Genomic DNA, 21288 nt, shown 5'->3' on the forward strand with positions numbered 1-21288 from the left:
GTTTGTCAACCCCAGACAGTGTCTAGGGCACAGCTGGGCACAGCCCATCATCTGATTAGAGAGAGTGAGCACCACAGAACCCAGCTCTTGTAGAGAGATGCACCCAGCCCAGCACAATCTTTGCCTCAGCACCTGTGGTACAAAACAGCAGGATTCAGTCAGTCGGCAGACATTATAAAGCGCCTACTCTGTGCCAGGTGCTGGCAATATAAAACAGCCCCTGCCCTCAAGGAGTGGACAGTTTATACAATTAAATACAAGGGTATATGATGGGGGAAGGTACTAGCAGCTGGAAGGCCAGGAGAGAGTTTTGAAGGAAATAAAAGATTATTGGGGAAGGGGCAGCTAGGTGGCTCAGTGGATACGTGCCGAGGCTGGAGTCAGAAGGACCTGGGTAAAATGGACACAATACCATTTCCCACACTGACCTTCTGGTTGTGTTCAAGCACTTGGTAGTCCTTAAGGTAGTCCTTGCAGAATTGGGGTCTGCTATTTCCACCAGAGGGGGAACCCCAGCTTCTCTTTTCTTAGCCATAGCCACCATGGGCCAGGACAGTCTGGGTTACAGTTCAATGCAGCAAACATTTATTAAGTGTGTAAGTCACTGTACTGGGCTGGAGGTTTAAAGACAACAGTGACACAAGCCTTGATAATAAGCTGTTTATAATATAACGGGGGTGTGGGAAGAGCAAATACCAAAACAGTAATGCAGTAACAGAGAATGGAATAAGAAAGGGTAGTGCAGAACTCCACACTGTGAACCTTGGAGACATTCAGGAAGGAGAAATCACTTTCACCTAAGGGTGAAGAAAGAAAAGATGGCACCCTGGGACAGCTAGCTAGTACAATGGCTAAGAGCATCAGATCTAGAGATGGGAGAGCTGATACTTCCTAGCCAGGTGACTTGGGCAAGTCACTTAACCCCCATTGCCTAGCCCTTAACCACTTCTCTACCTTGGAACCAATAAACAGTATTGATTCTAAGGCAGAAGATAAGAATTAAAAAAAAAAAAACCTGGGGCAGCTAGGTGGCACAGTGGTTAGAGTACCAGGCCTAGTGTTGGGAGGACCTGGGTCAAAATCTGGCGTCAAATACTTCCTAACTATATGACCCAGGACAAGTCACTTAACTCCAGTTGCCTAGACCTTATCACTCTTCTTAGAACTGATACTAAATCAGAAAGTAAGAAAGAAGAAAAAAGATGGCCCCTGAGCCAGACCAGAGGTGGAGAAAAGGCAGGTAGATCAGCTCCAAGCATAAGGACAGAAGAGCTGAACAAGAATAAGGCCCCAGACTAGTCCCGTTTTGGCCAAATCTGTGCACTGAGGCTCCCAGCAACTCTAAATCTCAGATCCTAGGAACTGACACCTGGCCCTTCTCCTGTTGAGATCAGAGGCTGGAGTTTCCCCCAGAAGCAAGCATGAGATAAAGCTGGAGCCAGGTTATGGAGGGCCTCAAAAGCCAGACTAACGACTTTGAGGCTAGGTGAGGAGAGAATCGGCCAGACTTGGCAGCACATTAAATGCACAGGGGCAGGGGGAGAAGGAGATGGAAGAGTCTTTGATTGGGTAGTCTCAGGTCTGAGGCCTAGAATGATGATAGTACCATCCATCGGCAGTCATTAGAGGGAAAGGGGGAAGTTGTGGAGGAAAGGAAGTTCAGCCTAAAGTGCTGAGGCCGTTTGAGGGGCAATATGATAGAATGAAATTAAGACTTGCAACCAGAAAGACCTGGGTTCAAATACAAAAATGTATTAGATCAGTTCCCCTAGGCAGTTCTCAGCCTCCATTTTTTCTTTTGCAAAATAGAACTAATAATACTTAGAGGCTTCCTTCCCTCCCAGGGTTGTTGTAAGGATGAGGCCCAAGATAAATGGCAATTACAATTATTATACAGGTAGAAAAGTTTATTATGCATTTGGAAATCCAAGACTGGACCTTAAGGGAGAGGTCTGGCCTAGAGATGTGGCTTTGGGATCCCTCCACATTGAAGCAATAATTAAAGCCAGGGGAGCCCATAAGATTATGAGAGAGAGAAGGGAGGACGGAACTGTTCCTTGAGGGAAGAAATGTTCGTGGCTGACCTTATAAAAGCAGATAGCCCCAGTTGCATCATTGAGGAGATAAAGGGTTGCTAAGGCAAGGAAGCACTAGCTCCCGGAGGCCTTGGACCTTGTAGTCTAGGCCTGAAAAACCAGGAGATTTCAGCCAATAGGAGTCCAGATCCTCACAGAAGCTTTGTGGGGCAGAGTTTGAGCTCAGGCCTTAATTCATGATTCCAGGATCAGGGCTTAGCGTGGAGCCTGACAGTGGAACTCCCAGTCCCTGCCGGTGGATTAAGTGGAGTACTGGGCTGAGCTCCTCAATTCTGGGGCCCAGCTAGGGCCAGCCTGGCCCTGCCTCTTCATCAGCAACGCTCCTGGGCATCCCAAGACCTTCATTGCTGGATACCGGCCTTAGCACCACACCTAGTCCAGGCTCTGCCCCCGGCCCTGGCATCATACCACCTCCCACTTCCATCAGCCCTCACCCCCGCAGCCGCCGCCATCACTCGTTGCCGCCGCCATCCTGTCCGCCGACCACCCTCCCCGCTCCACCCTCCATGGCTCGGATGGCCTGGCCCCACCGAAGCCTCTCCTCTTGGACATCCCTTGTCTTTTCCCCCGAGGCATGAGGTGGAATGGGGGGAGGGAGTGTGCCCTGCCCCTGAGACTGAGGAATTGATGGTTTCTTCTTTGCCTCTGTCTGGTGTCCCGGTCTCACGTGTGCAGTAGACGGAGGTTGGACCGAGTGGAGCAAATGGTCGGCCTGCGCACTGGACTGCACCCGCTGGAGGAGCCGGGAGTGCTCCGAGCCCCCACCCCGGAACGGTGGGGAAGAATGTCAAGGAGCCGATCTGGACACCCGCAACTGCACCAGTGACCTCTGCATCCACAGTGAGTTCCCCGGAACACTCCTGCCCCTCCCCACGAGGAAGCTATCCAGAACTACATCCATTGGCCTACAGGGAGTCCTTCCGCCATTATCCCTTACTTCCGCCTCCCGGAACTCCTTTCATTCCTCCCACCCTGGTAACCCCGCCCACACGGCTCACACCTCTCTCGAAGGGTTGGAGACTGAGCTCTCCCTGCATCCCAACCTTGAGTCCTACCAGCCCCCTGCTCCCAGCAAAGGGTCTCCTTCCTCCAGCCCACCCGGCTCAGCTCTCCCCGCCAATGGTGGGCCCGGCTCCAGGTCTCAGCCCGAGCCTGGGCAGTGTGGCTCTGCTTCTCGGGGAGCGCGGGGATTAGGAGCATGAGGGACCCTTGTTTCTCATTCCCTGGCCTGTGTGGTACCGAGGGGCCGGGTTCAGATCCTACCTTGGCCACTCTGACCTTGGCAAAGTCATATAAGCTCCGAAGACACGAGTTCCTTCACTTGGACATGAACTGATTTGTACTAAATGTCCTTTCTAGCTCAAAATCTGTGCTCCTGGGAGACCAGCATCCCCCCTTCATGTTGAACACTTGGGGGGGGAACAGGTTGAAAGCTCTCAGCCAATGTCACACACACAAACCTAGTAGCTGTGATGCTTCCCTGAAACAACCTTCTCCCCCCACCCCCACCTTCGCTTTCAATTAAAAACCTAATTATCTGTGTCAATTCCTTCCTGATGGACCTTCCTTCCATTATGCAGATTCCCACTAAAATCAATATTGATTCCTCTAGACAGCTAATCCCCTGTCTCCTCACCAGGGCCCCTTGTCCTTCCTATTCTGCTCCCCCTCCCCCCCCATCCCCAATCAAAATCCCATCGTGGGCCCCACACACTTCTAGGAGCTATTTCTACACATACCCAGCAGCCTCTGGGTCAAGCAAGGATGGCCAGCCACAGGGTTCCTGGAAGAAATAAAATGTGAGAAGCAGAGAGTAAGACAGAGGTTCTCCCCTGAGCCCCTCAGACGACCCCCCCAGGCCTTCATCAGTCGACCAGACTTTCACAGGCCACAATAACTGGTCTTCAGAGACTAGTCCTGGGAACATGTGGGTTTGCTTCCCTCCCTCCTCTTAGCTACAGAGACATCCAAATCATAGAATCCCTCATCGAGCAGGAAAACACCTTCAAGCATAGGCTGGCAGAGCTCAAAGGACCCTAGAACACAGAACCAGAAAGGATGGAGGGAATTCTCGAATCCAGCTTGGATCATTGGGGGGTGGAGGGGCCCTTATCCAAAGTCATGCAAGTTAATGACTGATGTGAGACAAGAACCCCAGGCTCCCAACTCCCCAAGAACACGTTGCTATTCTCAGCCAGTCAGCACCCCGGTGACTGCAGACTGACTCCCTGCTGCTAACATAGACACCCGGCATCAAATATAGGTGCCCCACAGGGTGTGAACTCTTCAGACACTTGCTCTGGTGGGGCTGGGTGACTAGATCCCAGCTGGGCAGCTTCATCACCTTTTCCTGTGCCGCTCTCACAGCTGCCTCAGGCCCAGAGGATGTGGCCCTGTATGTGGGGCTCATTGCCGTGGCTGTGTGCCTGGTCCTGCTCCTGCTCGTCCTCATCCTGGTTTATTGCCGGAAAAAAGAGGGCCTGGATTCCGATGTGGCTGACTCGTCCATCCTGACTTCAGGCTTCCAGCCCGTCAGCATCAAGCCCACCAAAGCAGGTGAGGTCACCCTGCTCTGGCCAGATGTGCCAGGCTTCCCCTGGCCAAGGTTTCTCCAGAACCCCAGGTGGCTACTGAGCCACCGGGACAAGGTAGAGCATCTCTCACACTGACAAGATGGGCCCGCAAAGGCACCAATGGGCAGGAGCACATGGATCTCCATGTGTCAATGGCCTTGGGGTCTCCCATTGGCTTTCCTAGCCCAGGTGACTGGAAAAGAAGCTAGATAGTGTACCTGAGTTCAAATCCCAGTCCTGCCACTTAAGTAGATCTGTGACCCCAGGCAGATCATTTAATTTCTCTGAGCCTTAATTTGGTTGTCTGTAAAATAAGGATTATAGTAGCTTCCACCACCAGACTCACTGTGGTGGCTGAGGAAATCATTTTATAAGCCTTAATGTGCTGTAACAATTATCCTTGATTAATTCAGATTAGACCCTTTGCTCCCAAGGCTGGTGCCCTTTCCAGGCTAACTTTCAGCCTTCCAAGAAGGGTTCGAGGGCTAACCCTCAGTTTGTTGAATCTTTTCAGTCATGACTGACTCTTCGTGACCCCATTTGGGGTTTTCTTGACAAAAATACTGGTGTGATTTGCCATATCCTTCTCTGGCTCATTTGATAGATGGGGAAACTGAGGCCCACAAGATTTAATTTGCCCAGGGTTTGTGTGCACAGCTGGTGTCTCGGGCCTGATTTGAATCCAGGTCTTCTTGACTCCAGACCCTGCATCCTATCCACTGAGCCTCCTGGCTATCCTTTCAACCCTCAGTTAGCTACCTAGTACATTGAATTCACCAGAATTCATTTCCCTGCATGTCCTGTCTCGTTGTGGTTGTGTCTTGGGAGGAAGAAGCCAGTTAGCAGAGCCCAGGGAACGCCATTGGGTCTAGCTTGGCTGTGAGGGCCAAACGGGGATTGTCCGCAGGGAGAAGGACTGCAGGGCTTCCACACACAGGAGCTTAGTTTGTCTCTTAGATTTCATGGTCTCTTGGAAAGCTCTAAGACAGGGGTCACTCTCCTAGCTCAGTCTCTGTCGGGCTGCCTTTGGATTACCACCTCCCATCGTGGGGACGGTGTTTTTACCAGAGCCTTCTCTCTTCTCTCTGTACTCTGGGAGGTTGTCTCCTCCCATAGAATGGGAGCTCCTTGAGGGCTAGGGATGTCCTCTTGGATGTTTGTTGTTTTAGGGGATTTCTTCAGTGGAGGAGGGAGGGGGAGAATTAATTCTTGGTATCCCCATGAGTGACTGGTAAGCTGGAGTTTTTGACTCAAGAATGGCAACCAGAATGGTGAGAATACTGGAAAACATGTGCCATGGAGGGCAATGGAAATAATTGTCAGAAGAGAAGACTTCTTCAGAAAAGGGGATGGGGGGATTTGATAGATCAACCCTCCTAGGGAAGGGAGTTTTGGGTGGTTTCCTTCAGTCCCCAAGGGGAAGCACGAAGATCCTGAGGGAATTTGCAGAGAAGCAGACCTCGGCTCTGTGTGAGGAGAAAACTTCCTGACAGCTGGAGCTGCCCAAGAGGAAAGTGGCCTCCTTGGGAGGTAGTAAATTTTCCATCTATGGAGGTCTCCATGAGAAAGCTGGATGGCCTAGCTTCTCACTCTTGTTCTCTAATTCTTCCCCCTTTTTCTCTTTTCCTTCCCTAACAGACAATTCCCATCTGCTGACCATCCAGCCAGACCTCAGCACCACGACCACTACATACCAGGGCACCCTGTGCCCTCGGCAGGAAAGTTCTGGTCCCAAGTTCCAGCTTACCAATGGGCACCTCCTTAGTCCCCTGGGTAGTGGTCGGCACACCTTGCACCACAGCTCCCCCGCCTCAGAGGCCGAGGACTTCGTTGCCCGTCTCTCCACCCAGAACTACTTCCGTTCCCTGCCCCGGGGGGCCAGCAACATGGCTTATGGGACCTTCAACTTCCTAGGGGGACGGCTAATGATTCCCAATACAGGTATGGCTTGTTGTGTGATGGGGAGACTTTGTCAAGAGGCCATGACAGCTTCCTTCAGGAAAGGGAAGAACTAGAGAGAAGGGAATAAATGTGGGAGAGTAAGAAGTACTATTGTGGAAAGACTTCTAGCCTTGGACACCTGTGCTCTAATCTTTTTTTGCTTTTTAATTATTTTTTAAAATTTTTACCAGTTACATGTAATAACAAATTTCCACATAAGTTGTTCAAGGGTACATGATCCAAATTGTCTCCCTTCCTTCTCCCCTCCCAGCTGAGTTCAAATCTTGACCTTGACTTTACTGTCTTTATAACCTTGTTCAAGTCACTTCCTCCTCTGACTCTCAGTTTACTCATCTATGAAATGGGGGTCATGATGCTTGCCCTAACTACCACACAGAGCTGTTGTGTGGAAAATGCTTTATAAACCTTAAAGTGCTAGAGGTGAGTTATTTATTACCATCATAGCTAATTAAATGGGTCGAAAAGGACTTGGGGTGACAAGGATGGGGGGGCAATGAAGGGTCTGCATCTCTATCATGAGTCATCTAAATTTGAGGTAGATAAGTAAGTACCTGCTGATGGCCTTTTAAGTCATCTTAGCTAAAGCCCTTGTTCAACTCCAGTGGAAGAATTTCGAGAAAGGTTGGGGAGGCTGGGGATGGGGCCAGAGCAAAGTCAGAAGTGTATAGTACAACTCGAGGCAGAAGGTTGTGGTGGCTTGGTGAGCCCGAGTTGGGTGCTGGGACCTCTCTGGGCAGGCAGAGATTGCTGCAGAGGAGAGGGAACTCGTAGCCTCTGCCCTGCCACATGGCTGCTTTGATGGAACCCAAGCCCGGCCATCAGTTCCTGGGGATGTACCTGGGTAGCCCTGTGCTCGGTACTAGGGCCACAAGAGCATTTATTCCTGAGCACTGAGACAGGAAGCAGTGATCACTTAGAGCTAGCATGAGTTCACTAAGAAGGTCATGCCTGACTTGTGCCTTTGATGGATTTCAGACTGGAGGGGGCGGTCTGTAATGAACAAGACTTTCTCACTGTTTTTACCAGGGCCAGGAGGAAAGGAAGGGAGGCAGAGGGAAGAACGGATGGAAGGAAGGGAGAGGAGGAAGGGGATGAGAGGACAACAGGGAGGAAGGAAGGAGAGAAAGGTGGAAGAAAAGAAGGAAGGGAAGAGACGTAGGGAGGGAAGGAAAGTGGAAGGAAGGGAGAGAGGGATGGAAAGATAGAAGGAAAGAAGGAGGGAAAGATGACAGGAGAAAGGAAAGAAAAAAGGAATGATTAGACATCTACTACGTGCCAGATACTGTGCTACAGATTTGCATTTAATCCCCTCAACAACTATAGGTGATAGGTGCTATTATCAGCCTTATTTTACAGATGAGGAAACTGAGGCATACAGAGGTTAATTGACTTGCCCAGAGACTTGGAACTGGTGTCTAAGACCAGACTTGAATTGAGGTCTCCAGGCCCAGTGTTCCATCCACTGCGCCACCTAGTGGTCTCTACGGGCATGCGCGGCATCCTTGACAGCAAGCTGCAATAACTAGCCCCTGGAGGACGGGATCTGGATCCAAAAAGATGATGAAAGGCTTGAATGTGGAGCCGAATCCCACAAGAATCAATGTAAAGTCTCTCACTTGAGTTCAGAAAATCCATTCCCCAAGTATAGAATGGTGCTGAGACATGGCTGAGCACTAACCCGAGTGAAAAGAACCTGGGGGGGGTCTTGGTGCTCCACTGGCTCAGGGTGGCCCAGTGGTGCCATACCGTGCCTCCCTCCACTGGGTAGCTAACATTTAGGGAGCCCTGTTGTGTTCTCAAGGTGCTTTGCAGATGTTGTTTCCTTCATCAACCCTGGGAGGTAGGACATGTTGCCTTTTTTACAGCTGAGGAAGTTGGGAGCCCCCAAGCTTGACCTTCTTGACCCCCTGCAGCCTCCTCTACCTGGATATCTCTCCTTCCTGTGGTCATGGTGTAGGCTTCAATGCTATTTTTAAGACAAGCCCATGCAGTGCTCCCTCTCCCTCTCTCTCTCCTTCTCCCTCTCTGCCTCTTTCCTTCCCTCCCTCTCTCTTGTCTCTCTCCTCTCTTTCTCTCTCCCTGTCTCACTCTTCTCTCTTCCCTCTCTCTGTGCCTCATTCTTCTCTCTTCCCTCTGTCTCTCCCTTTCTGTTTGTCTTTCTCTTCTCTCTCCTCCTATCCCTCTCCCCTTCTCCCTTTTTTCTCTCTCCCTTTTCTCTCTCTCTCCGTCTCTCTTGTCTCCCTTCCTCTCTCTTCCTATCTTCTTAATGTGATTTCTTTTTTTTAATATTTATTAATGTGATTTCTAAGAAAGAAGAGCCACTAGGCAGTCAGAATTAAGTCCAGAGTCACACAATTAAAAAGTGTCTGAGGTCATATTTGAACCCCAGTCCTCCTGACCCCAGGCTTGGCACTCCATCCACTAGGCTACCTAGCATAGTCTTTAAAGCCTCCAGTTTCATTGTATTGCTGTTCCATTGTTCTGTTTTCAGCATGATATAGTGCCTAAGGTTAAGAATCCTGGACTTAGACTCTTAGCAGCTGGGTGGCCTTGAGCAAATCTCAAACTCTCTGAAGTCCCTCATCTGTAAAATGAGGATAATAATCCTCACACTCAGTACTTGCAAGGCTGTTATGAGGAAGGTGTTGAATTCTAAAGCATTCTAGATAGGAATGGGAGTTACTATCCTATGTACATGTGGTCAGCACCTTGTTAGACAGGCTTCAGTGATGACTGGACCGCATTTGAGGTCACATTCAACAACAATATCTTAACATTTCTGTCACAATTACTACGTTCCAGGTGCAGTGCTGAATGCTTTTAAAATTATCTAAATTATTTCATTATCTAAATTGTTTAAATTATTGAGCCACACAACCACCCAACAAGTTGTGCTATTATAATCTCCATTTTACAGATGAAGAAACTGAGGCAGAGGTTAAATGACTTGCCCAGGGTCACATAGTATGTGGGTCTTCCTGACTCCAGACCCAGAACTCTATCCACTGTGCCACTTAGCTGTAGTAGGCCCAGACGACATGGGATCACAGATTTAGAGCTAAAAGGGTAGGTAATAGTCATACAGCAGGCTCGCCTGCCAGCCAGGTTTCCAAGGATCAAAGAAGACAGCATGAAACAATGGAAAACGGTTTTGGATTTGCATTTTTCCAGCCTGGGTTCAAATCCCAATTCTGCCCCTAACTATTCTAGTCTCTCCCAGACCAAGCTTTCATAGTGCTGGATCTCAGGGGAAGCCCCAGGCCTCCTCATCTCCCAACAACTGAATTATTTCTTTCCACACGTGGAGCCAAGTCTTCATCTCTGGTCCCAGATAATAATAACCTAATATTTATATTTTGTTGTTGTTGAGGTGTTTCAATTATGTCTAACTCTTCATGACCTCATTTGGGGTCTCCTTGGCAAAGATAAAGCAGTTTGCCATTGGGCTCCACTGTTTCTTGCCTTCTGGCCTGACCAATATTCTGAAGCATATTCTTTGGGGCAACTAAGTGGCTAGAGCTCTGGGCCTGGAGTAAAGAAGACCTGAGTTGAAATCTGGCCCTCAGACACTTCTTAGCCATATGACCCTGGGCAAATCACTTCCCCCTGCTTGCCTCAGTTTCCTTATCTGTCAAATGAATTGGAGAAGAAAATGGCAAACCCCTCCAGTATCTCTGCCAATAAAACCCCAAATGGGGTCCCAGAGAGCTCTGGACACAAGTGAACTGTCAAATTGTGGGGGGGGGGATCATAAAACCCTTGTATAATCTAAAGACAATATGGGGATCCTGATGGTTTTTGAAGAGAAATTGGTCAGGCACGTACCTTGGGAAGATTATTGACGGCTGTTGGAAGGAGAGACTGAGGGCCAGGGAGCCCAGTTGGGAGGCTATTATAATGGTCCAGATGAAAGACAAAGAGCCCAAATGACAGTGGAGCGTGTGAATCCAAAGAGGGGGTGGGACAAAAGATATTGTACAGGGCCAACCACTGAGACTCGGAGGCTGACCAGCTCCCAAGCAGCAAAGGAGAGAAGGTGGTGGGCCACCCCGAGATCACCAGCGGGGTGACTAGAGGTGAAAGGATTGCCCTACATAGGCACAGGCAAAAGCTGTAGGTTGGAGACATCATAAGTCTGCCCGCATTGAATTTGAAGGCCAAGAAGTCTGTGTGGAGATGGCCCGCGGGCAGCTGTTGATGCAAGGCCCACATTCAAGAAACAGACAAGCTAAATATTTAGTTTGGGGAATTTGTCAGCACGGATGATAGATGAACCCATAGCAGCTGATGAGATCACCAAGTGCAGAAAGAAAGAAGCCTTTGTGGAGAGAGTGGGGAGCCTGGGGCAGCACCCACACTTAAGAGGAGACAGGAGAGGGATGACATCCCCCAAAGGAGCCTGAGGAGGAGCAGCCCGACAGGTTGCTGAGAATTGTCCACCTAACACATCACCAAATCCCAGCGTGGCTGGGAGAGAGGGAAAGACGGGCCCAGAGAAAATGAAGGAGGAAGAAAGTCCTGGACTTCAGAAGTTACGGAATTAAGGGGCAGCTAGGTGGCTGAGGAGATGGAGGTCCTAGCTCTGTGTCCCTGGGCAAGTCACTTGACCCCCATTGACCCAGCCCTTACCACTCTTTTGCTTTGGAACAGATCCTCAGTATTGATTCTAGGAAGGAATGCGGTAAGGGTTTTTTTAGGACCTTAGAGCATCCGTGTTAACAGGTGAGGCTAAGGAGCCGTTTCAGCTGAGTGGTGGGGTCAGACAGCCAGTGCCCAGTGAAGAAGTGGGGACAGACCCTATAGACCCTTTCTAGGAGTTTGGAGGAGAGGGATCGAACAGCAGCAAGCATGGGGCCAGCACCTGTCTACCCGCTTGCCCAGGTTTTCTCTGGATTTATTCCAGTTCTCTTCTTCCCTGACCTGCCCCCTCCAGAAGCTGGGGCTAATGGAATGAGAGGGAGAAGGGGACAGAAGAGACCCTAGTTTGCAGAAAATCACTGGGGCTGCTTCAGAAAAGATCCCAGGCCACCCAGGTAGGAAGGAACAGAGCTGGATTTGACAGGAGCAGCTCAGAGAGGCAGCACAGAGAGAGAAGATGAAGCGCCGGCCTTGAAATTAGCATCCTGCCTGACGTTTACCAGTGGGGTGACTCGAGGCAAGTCTGTGCCTCAGTTTCCTCATCTGTAAAACAAGAAGGGACGGACTCTGAGGTTCCTCCCCCTCTAAATCTATACTCTATAATGCCATAATACTATGTAATACTAAGTCTATAATACTATGATTTTCACTCTGGGTCTACAGGAGAAATAAACTTTGCACAGTAAAAATAACCCATGAATTCCATGTAAGGAAAGAGGAAATGTTTCCGTGTGGATTATGAGACAGGAGTGCTTGGAGGGGCAGGGCAGGCGGTGCTAGAAGGCTGGGGTAAAAGTGTCTGCACTCGGGAGATAACCACTCACTGAGGCTGCCTTGCCAACATCATTCCTTGCAGGAATCAGCCTCCTCATCCCTCCAGATGCCATTCCCCGGGGAAAGATCTATGAGATCTACCTCACGCTGCACAAGCAGGAAGATGTGAGGTGTGAACAGGACCTGGGCCCTGCTGGAGTGGGAGTGGGGAGGTTTGCCCCAGCCCCGCAGCCCCCAAGGGAGAGGGAGGCTTAGCTGGGTTCCCTTTCAGCCCCGGCCTGACCCTGAGCCTGGCATGCCTCAGTGGGCCGGGGCTCTTTTGTCACCGGCTGGGCCAAGTGCACCAGCCAGGGGCTCATTGCCTGCCCAGGGAGCTGTGGAAAGGCCAGCATCATCTTGGAATGACATCATTGCTCCTTGAGGCCTTGCCTTCTCCCACTGATGCCTTTCCTCCCCTCCCCTGTCCCATACTTTCCTACTTGAGGCTGCCCCTAGCTGGCTGCCAGACCCTGCTGAGCCCCATCATTAGCTGCGGGCCTCCTGGAGTCCTCCTCACCCGGCCAGTCATCCTGTCCATGGACCACTGTGGGGAGCCCAGCCCCGAGAACTGGAGCCTTCGGCTCAAGAAGCAGTCTTGTGAGGGCACCTGGGAGGTGAGAGGCTGGGGGGGTGCCCCTGAGCTAGAGGCCCCTCAAAGGTTCAGAGACCCCAAGTGACCAGAAAGGCAACAGGGGCTATAAGAAGAGAGGAGGGGGGTGGAGGTCATCTGAGTGTGGGAGGGGAGCCTGGGTTCTAATAACCTTGACATAAAAGCCCTCGGGCCCCAGAACCCAGCCTGTGGGGCCTGAGTTAGCACCTCTGGGCCTCCCCTCTCTCCCCAGGATGTGTTGCACCTGGGTGAGGAATCCCCTGCCCACCTGTACTACTGCCAGCTGGAGGCTCGCGCCTGCCACGTCTTCACAGAGCAGCTGGGGCGCTTCGCCCTAGTGGGGGAGGCCCTCAGCTCAGCTGCCGCCAAGCGCCTCAAACTTCTGCTGTTTGCCCCAACGGCCTGCACCTCCTTGGAATACACCATCCGTGTCTACTGTCTCCACGACACACATGACGCCCTGAAGGTACCTGGCCCAGCCCTCCAAGCCTGGGAAGCCCCATTCTCCCACCCCCAGGCTCATGGCAGCATGAGCCCTGGGGACTGCCCTGGGCAGGGGGAGTTGGGGTGTCCCTGGAGGGAGAAGAGTCATGACTGGGTGAAGAGTTTGGGGTCTCAGGACCTTCTAGCTCTTGCATCTGTGCCCTGAGCATGACAACTGGCCTGGTTTGTCTGTGGGGCAGGAGGTGATCCAGCTGGAGAAGCAGATGGGGGGACAGCTGATCGAGGAGCCCCGAGTGCTCCACTTCAAGGACAGTTACCATAACCTGCGCCTCTCTATCCATGATGTGCCCAGCTCCCTGTGGAAGAGCAAACTGCTTGTCAGCTACCAGGTGAGGGAGGGGGATGTGACCCTGCCAGGAATACCTGAACCTCAACTGTGGCCCACCTCCCATGGGGCTTCTGAGTATTAGTCTACCAAAGTAACATCTGGGGGCATGCCACCAAGGTCAAGAGAAGCAACTGGGGCCTTGCCCATCTAGGACTTGCCCCCTAGAGAAATTTCCCAAGGCATTTGCAAGGTGGGCTTTTCATCTGGTCCCCCATCCTTCACATTAATGTTCCAAGAAATCCTACCCCAAGAGAAGGACCAGATAGCTTCTTTTCTTTTTTTTTTTTAAACCCTTCCTTTGTGTCTTGATAGCAATTCTAAGACAGAAGGGCAGCAAAGTGTAGACAATTGGGATTAAGTGACTTGCCCAGGCTCACAGGTCTGAGAAGTATCTGAGCTTAAATTTAAACCCAGAATCTCCCATCTCCAGGCCTGTCTCTCTATCCATTGAACCACCTAGCTGCCCCCTGTGCCCATCTCTTTGTGAATTCATGTATTATACTGTCTCTAGTTTCCTTGGCAAAGATAAATGGATTGATGTGCCGGCTTTCTCCAGTGGACTAGTGATCATTATCTCCTTTAAAAAATTGTTTTTCCTTGTTTTGTTTTTATATCAATTACTTTTTTCATCAGAAAGCAATCCCATAATGCAAAGAATGTAAAAAGTAAGACATCTGTTGTGTTCATGACCCCATTCCTCCTCTGCAAAGAGGTACAGGAGACATCTCATCTCTTCTTTGGGGCAGCCATTCTTTGTTGTTGTACATGTTTTCTTGGTTCTGCTTACTTCACTTTGTATCAGTTCCTATAAGTCTTTTCCAACTGTCAGAATTCTTCACTTCCTTTCTTGTAGTAATTGTTCATTACATTCATATCCCATACCTTGTCTAACCACTCCCTAATTGATGGACTTCTACTTTGTTTCTGGTTCTTTGATAACTACAAAGTGGCCATTACCTCCTTTTCTAAAAGTTCACAGACCATATCTTTTTTTTTTTTCAAACCTTACTTTCTGTCTCAGTAATAACTCCAGCAAGTGCTAGGCAATTGGGGTTGTGACTTGCCCAGGATCACACAGCTAGGAAGTGTTTGAGATCAGATTTGAACCCAGGATCTCCCATCTCTAGGCCTGGCCCTCTATCCATTGAATCACCTACCTGCCCCCAAATTATGCTTTTTAATACAACATGTTCTAGAATTTTTCCAGGAATAGAAGTCTTTTTTCTCCAGCTTATAATTAAATTCTACCTTCTTCCCCTTTTTTTTGAAAATCAACACAATTACCTTTCTCCAGTCCTGTGGCAATCTTTTAATTCTCCCTGGTCTTTCAGAGATCAATAACAACCCAGCAACCATGTCAATACCTTCTTTGAGTGGCCAAGGTACTGGTTACCTGAACACTCCAAAAGTTATTCTCTTATGATTTCCTGTATTGTCTTCAGTTTTAATTCCCCTTTAACAATTTTATTAAATATTTCTCAATCTGAAGATCACTTTCTTGAAGAGGGAACTAACCCAAGAGCTCAGTAGTTCTATCTTCCACAGTCTGTTATCATTACCCCCATCCACCATAAACAGTGGTTCCCTTCATCCTTTGGCCTTCCTCCTGCTTCTAACAGTAGAGCTTCAGGAATCTTGTGATCTCATTGATTGGGCCCTTCCTCTAGTGAATCACACAGCCCCCTGACCCCAACCCCCATCGATGCCTCTCCATTCCCTGCACTTCTTGTCCAGCCTGGGTGGTTCACCTGGTGGGTTGGGAGCCTCCTCCCCTCCTCTATGAGTTGTCTCTTTCTATTAGAACATAAGCTCCTTGAGGGCGGGAACTAGGTCTCACTTTTGTATTTATATCCCTCATGCTTGGTACATAGCAAACAATAAGTATTTTTTTTTTCATTTCATTCCTCTTGTGCTGCTGATATTAAGTGGATGCCTGGAGAGCACAGAAGCTGGCCATTTGTTATATTTTACCTGACAGCTCACCATTTTTTTTCAGGTCTTTAGAATCTCATTTATTTTTTTGTTTTTTTAAACCTTTACCTTCTGTCTTGGAGTCAATACTGTGTATCGGCTCCAAGGCAGAAGAGTGGTCAGGGCTAGGCAATAGGGGTCAAGTGACTTGCCCAGGGTCACACAGCTGGGAAGTGTCTGAGGCCAGATTTGAACCTAGGACCTCCCGTCTCTAGGCCTGACTCTCAATCCACTGAGCTACCCAGCTGCCCCCTAGAATCTCATTTGTAATGGGTTGCAAGGCACCAAGACCCACCATATTCCTTTTCATTTCCCTTGAGTGATCCTCAACTCTACTTCCTCGGAAGCTGTGGTATCACACACACACATTTATCCATCATGGGTCCCCAACATAGATTTGAAAACAGTTGCACCCCTTCTGTCCTTAGCATTCACCCCTGGCTTCAGCTGCTTCTGAACCTTAGGATTCCTTACACTCATTGGTTGTGTTTCTCTTGCTTTGAGCTTTTAAACATGATTTTTTACAAATCTCATACAGTCAATGAGCTCCCTATACAGCCATATTTGTCTCTGTGACACCAGGTGGTTGTTATTGATGAGAAGAAACCCTGGAAAGAGGTCTCCAGTGGAGTGCCCAAAGGATCTGTGGTTGGGCCTAGGCTATTTAACATTTCTGTTAATTACTTGGATGAAGGCATACTTATCAACTGGGCATGCAACACAAAGCAGTCTGGGAAAACTGGCACAATCACTGACATAATTGTTTTCAAAGAGGTCCCAACAGGCTAGAACACTGGGCTGAAACTAAGAATCTGAAATTTAATAAGGGTAAATGTCAAGACTTACTCCAGGGTGAAAAGAAAAAAAAAAATAAGACTTCAAAATTAGAAGCCAGTCACCCCACCCTCTGTTTCTTTGGTTCTCTCCTCTGAGAAATGAAGATGATGATGCTTTGTTAGAAAGCACTTTTTTTACTTTTAAAGTGATCCAGACCTGGGTACAATGGCTTTGTGTCCTTGCCAGGCCTAGAGACCGCTTGGACAAGTAAGTGCCAGCCCCAGACTTGCCGTCCCTTAGGCATGAATGAAGTTATTGGCCTGGTGCAGGAATCAATCATTGTGTCCCCCCTGGGGCCAGCGGTTCTAAAGCTCTCCCCACTTCTTCACCACCCCCACAGGAGATCCCATTCTATCACATCTGGAATGGTGGTGCCCAGCAATTCCTTCATTGTACCTTCACCCTGGAACGCTTCAGCCCCAGCACCACTGACCTGGCCTGTAAAATCTGGATCTGGCAGGTGGAGGGAGATGGGCAGAGCTTCAATGTCAACTTCAACATCAACAAGGTAGGAGCAGGGAGGAGGGTGGGCCCCCCCCCACTGTCACTGCCCCCAACATCATCCGCCCCAGGCCTCATCCTTAGCTAGACAGAACCAGGTGAGAGCCGGAGGGAGATGCTCCTCGTCTAGCCCTCGCTTATCAGGGGAGCAAAATAATCCTTTAAGGCCCTGTTGGATGGGTCCCACATCCTCCCACAGGGAACTCTCCCACCTCTAACCTCCTATAGCCCTTTCAGAACCACGCATTTGGGGGAGATAGTGAATGCCACATCCGTTGGGGGGCACTCAGCTGCCTGAATAGCTTGCCAAGATAACTGGACTCATTCCATCACAGGACACGAGATTTGCTGAATTGTTGGCTCCAGACAATGAAGGGGGGGTCCCAGCCCTGGTGGGCCCCAGTGCCTTTAAGATCCCCTTCCTCATCCGTCAGAAGATCATCAGCAGCCTCGACCCACCCTGTGGCCGGGGTGCTGATTGGCGAACTCTGGCCCAGAAACTGCACCTGGACAGGTGGGCAGCACTGAGGTGGGGAAACCTCTAGTTGGCAGAGTTTGAGGCCTGTCTTAGATGGGAGTCCTCAAGGTCCCTGGGTTCCTTTCCCATATCTCCTACTCGCTCACCCAGGGGTCTTGGCATCTCCCTTATATAAGGGGTTGGCCAATGGCCACTGGCCCTCCTTTGCCTGGGGCAGCTTGGGAGATGAGGGAGCTGGAGGACAGAGGGGGAGGGGTCCCTCGGGACACTGGGATGGAGAGGACAAAGGCAGGGCCTACTGATGGACCCCTCTCCCTCTGCAGCCATCTCGGCTTCTTTGCCTCCAAGCCCAGCCCCACGGCCATGATCCTCAACCTCTGGGAGGCCCGGCACTTCCCCCACGGCAACCTCAGCCAGCTGGCCGCAGCAGTGGCTGATCTGGGCAAACAGGATACTGCCCTCTTCATGGTATCTGAGGCCGAGTGCTGAGCCCCAGGCCAGGACCGGCTCCCTGCACGTGCACCAGCATCGTTGGATAGGACTTGGGCATGGGCCAGAGGCAAGGTGGGCAAAGGGGGTGGACTTATGCTGGTGGCACCCCTGGAACGGTGCCCACCTCTCTCTTCTTTCTTGCTTTGTGCACAAGGAGCCCCTTCTCACAGCCATGACTGGGCCAAGTTAACTCCCCCTGCCCTTCTCAAAGGGCTCCTTCCCTGGCCCCCTGCCACCCTGGGTTGGGCCTTCAGCTTGGTGGGGATGGGCATCCAGAGCTGAGCCCGCAGGAAAGAAGGAAAGGAAGAGAATTGCCGGGAGAGGGGAGTAGGCAGGTCTGGAGGCAGATGGCACGTGTCCGCGTGTGTGGGTGTCATATGCTACCTCTCCCCCCCTCCCCTGGGGTCACACATACACGCGACGCAAACACGGGGGTCAGGGAATGGGGCACCTCGCCCACCTGGAGCTGGGCCTTATGCAAACATTTCTGTGCCTGTGGGGGTGGGAGAGCAGGTCTGAGGGGGGCCCGGCCTCCAAAAGGCATTGGCCTCTGCAGGAGCCAAAGCGAACCGGCCGAGACCGGGCCTTCCACCTGGCCCACCGACCGCCGTGCTCTCCCCTACATGCACCGCTCCCCCAGCACTCACCACAGATCCAGTCTCACGTACCTCACCCATCGCTCACACACGCATCGTGTCACGCCCCCCACGTGTCACACACGTGCCTCACACACTGGCGGCAGAGCTGCCGCTCCACCCCCACAGGGACACAGGCTTGCTCCTTCCCCGGCCCCCAGCCCAGCCCTGGCGCCCCGCCCCTCCCCCCTCCTCAGGCCCTGCGGGGCGGGTGTATATGCAAAGGGAGTCATGCGTTGTACATTGGCGAGTGTCTGTGCTGTAGTGTGTCCGTCCCTGGTCCCTGGAGCCGGGGCAGGCCCAGCCCTCCCCTGTCCCGCCCCACCCCCAGGGCGTGTTGTGTAAAGACCGTTTCTTTTTTCTAATTCTGTATTCAAAGTGCATTCAAGTACTTACACTTGGCCTTATGTACATACAGCCTTGCCCGGCCGGGCACGTAGGGATTTTAGCGGACGTGAATAATGTAAATAAATGATATATATATTGCTAAATGGTCTCTCTTTTATGGGGCAAGGCCCACCTGGGTTCCTGGGATGGACACGTGGGGAAGGGAGGAGTCTCTAGACGGGCTGGGCCTGTGGGCGGATCCCCTCAGCGAGCCTAAAGGGCTCCCGCAGCCAGACGGCAAGCAACTGCGGTGACCAGGGCGGCCCCTTTCCCAGAACCGTCCTCCGACTGCAGGAATGTGACGGAGCACCGCGGGGCCAGGCGTTGCACCGTGTCCTTCACCTGCTCCGAGAAGCTGCGGGGTGACGGGAGCGGTGTGGCCTTGAGTAGGGGCCGGGCATCTCCTATCCCCCACCCGCGCCCCCCTCAGAGCCGCACTTACTGGGGGTGCAGCTTGTAGAGGGTGCCGTCCACCCCCACGGCCACATTCAGCTCCTCCAAACCGCGGTTCTCCCGAATCTTCTCCACCACGGCAGCCACGCCAGCCCCGCAGAGCCCAGCGGCCCGCTGAGACACGGCCTGACACACCTCCCGGACCATCAGGGCATCGTCGCAGTTCACTCGCAGGCCCAGCGCACCCAGGATAGCCCGGACCTGCCGCCTCTCCAGACCCTCACTAGCAGAATCAAGGGGCTCATTTCAACCCGCCCCTCCCCCACCCCCGCCAGCCCTTGCCCACCCCGGGGGAAACCATCCTCTCCCCCAGTAACCCCTGGTGAATGCCGTGCGGAGGTAGGCCGGGCACCTTTCGATCTCAGACAGGAACTTGGTCTTGAAAATATCCTTGGTCTGAAGGCGCTGGGACACCTCGCCACCGAACAGGACCCCGAGGTGGGTCAGCTGCAAGAGGACCTGGCGCACGATCTCCCCCAGATACATGCCACTTATCAGCTTTTCAAACCTGGCCCACGTTGTCATGGAAGTGGAGAGGCAGGAAAGGAGGTTAGCCCGGAAAGGCCGGCCCTTCTCCCTGGCCCCGCCCCCGCCCCACCCCCGTCGATGTTGGGCCCCGCCCCGGCCTGGGCTCCTGGCTGTGCTGTCTGACACCTCTGCTTGCCGGGATTGATGGTGGATTTATCCACGTTAATGTCGAAGGGTGTACAGAGCTCTTTCAGCAAGCCGTCATCCCCAAAAGCACCCCACTCCATGTTGATACACATGCGGCCTTGGTCCCCAGGCACCGAAGACACGTTGCACAGCTCCTCCATGTAACAGGCATTGGTCCCAGTTCCTAGGAGCGGCAGGGAGGGTCACCGTCCAGCCACCCAAGACCCACATCCCTCAGGGCCTCACCCTCTCCTTTCCCCAGTCACCAAGTTTTGCCTATTCTTCTTATTCAATTAAGAAAATATTTCTGAGGGCAGCTGGGTGGCTCAGTGGATAGAGAACCAGGTCAGAGGTCCTGGGTTCAAATTTGACCCTGGATACTCCCCAGCTGTGTGATCCTGGCCCCATTGCCTAGCCTTTACTGCTCTTTTGACTTAGAACCAATATTTAGTATTCATTCTATGGCAAAGGTAAGGGTTCTTTCATAAAAAGAATGGGAACACTTCTGTGCCAGGCTCTGAGGGCAGCACCTGACTAGATCATCAGAAAAGTTAGATTTTAATACAGACTCTGCAACTTATTAGCCATGTGAACTGTCATAGGAACACGTGGCTTAACTTCTCTAAGAAGGAGCTTCCTCCCTTGTGAAAACCTATGGGAGTCCCCTTCTTCCCTAGCAGCCACCTCAGCCAGCTGGCCACTGCGGTGGCCCACCTGGGAAAGCAGGATAACAGCCCCTTTGTGGTGTTGGAAGCCTGAGTGGGTACCAGCGTCTGTAGATGTCAAAGATCTCTCCCACCCCAATCCAGCCTTGGCTGCCACCCACCCCTTCCCTGGCCCCCTCACCCCCTAAGGAGTGGCTTCCTCTCACCTCCAGGATCAAATATAAACATCTCTGGCATTTAAAGCTCTTCATAACCTTTTTTGGAAGATTGGAGTGTTTGTTTTTGATTGGTGGGGGGGGGAGGGGGTAAAACACTTCCCTTCTGTCTTAGAATCAATAACTAAGTATCTGTTCCAAGGCAGAAGAACAGTAAGGGCTAGGCAATGGGGGTCAAGTGACTTGCCCAGGGTCACACAGCTAGGAAGTGTCTGAGGTCAGATTTGAACCCAGGACCTCCCCCGTCTCTGGGCCTGGCTCTCCATCCACTGAGCTACCCATTCAGCTGCCCCTTTCTAGCTTCCTTACACCTTTATCCTTCCCCAGGTACTCCATAATCCATCTAAAATAACCTGCTTGCCATTCCCACATCACAACACTCCTTCCACCTCTACACCTTTACAATGTCTGTCCCCGGTGCTGGCGGGCCTTGCCCCCACTTATACACCACCTCTTAGCTTCTCTGGCTTCCTTCA

The 21288-nt window shown here is 51.4% G+C and overlaps 2 protein-coding genes across 3 annotated transcripts in view; one reads left to right on the plus strand and one right to left on the minus strand.

The window, feature by feature from the left end:
- Positions 1-18929, plus strand: part of UNC5A (unc-5 netrin receptor A) — a 106771-nt gene extending 87842 nt beyond the window's left edge. For both annotated transcript variants that reach the window (XM_056811647.1, XM_056811648.1), the window contains 10 exons: positions 2772-2936; positions 4464-4652; positions 6308-6610; positions 12126-12213; positions 12528-12696; positions 12925-13158; positions 13376-13525; positions 16673-16840; positions 17169-17347; positions 17635-18929. In XM_056811647.1, coding sequence (XP_056667625.1) covers positions 2772-2936; positions 4464-4652; positions 6308-6610; positions 12126-12213; positions 12528-12696; positions 12925-13158; positions 13376-13525; positions 16673-16840; positions 17169-17347; positions 17635-17800 — 1811 coding nt within the window. In that variant the 3' untranslated portion in view covers positions 17801-18929. The remainder of the gene's footprint in view (positions 1-2771; positions 2937-4463; positions 4653-6307; positions 6611-12125; positions 12214-12527; positions 12697-12924; positions 13159-13375; positions 13526-16672; positions 16841-17168; positions 17348-17634) is intronic.
- Positions 18790-21288, minus strand: part of HK3 (hexokinase 3) — a 46865-nt gene continuing 44366 nt past the window's right edge. Inside the window, exons 16-19 of the mRNA XM_007474119.3 lie at positions 19933-20116; positions 19631-19786; positions 19268-19501; positions 18790-19180 (exon numbers count right to left, since the gene is read on the minus strand). Coding sequence (XP_007474181.1) covers positions 19039-19180; positions 19268-19501; positions 19631-19786; positions 19933-20116 — 716 coding nt within the window. The 3' untranslated portion in view covers positions 18790-19038. The remainder of the gene's footprint in view (positions 19181-19267; positions 19502-19630; positions 19787-19932; positions 20117-21288) is intronic.

The sequence above is a fragment of the Monodelphis domestica genome, chromosome 1 (assembly GCF_027887165.1).
Source record: "Monodelphis domestica isolate mMonDom1 chromosome 1, mMonDom1.pri, whole genome shotgun sequence".
Taxonomy (NCBI): Eukaryota; Metazoa; Chordata; class Mammalia; order Didelphimorphia; family Didelphidae; genus Monodelphis; species Monodelphis domestica.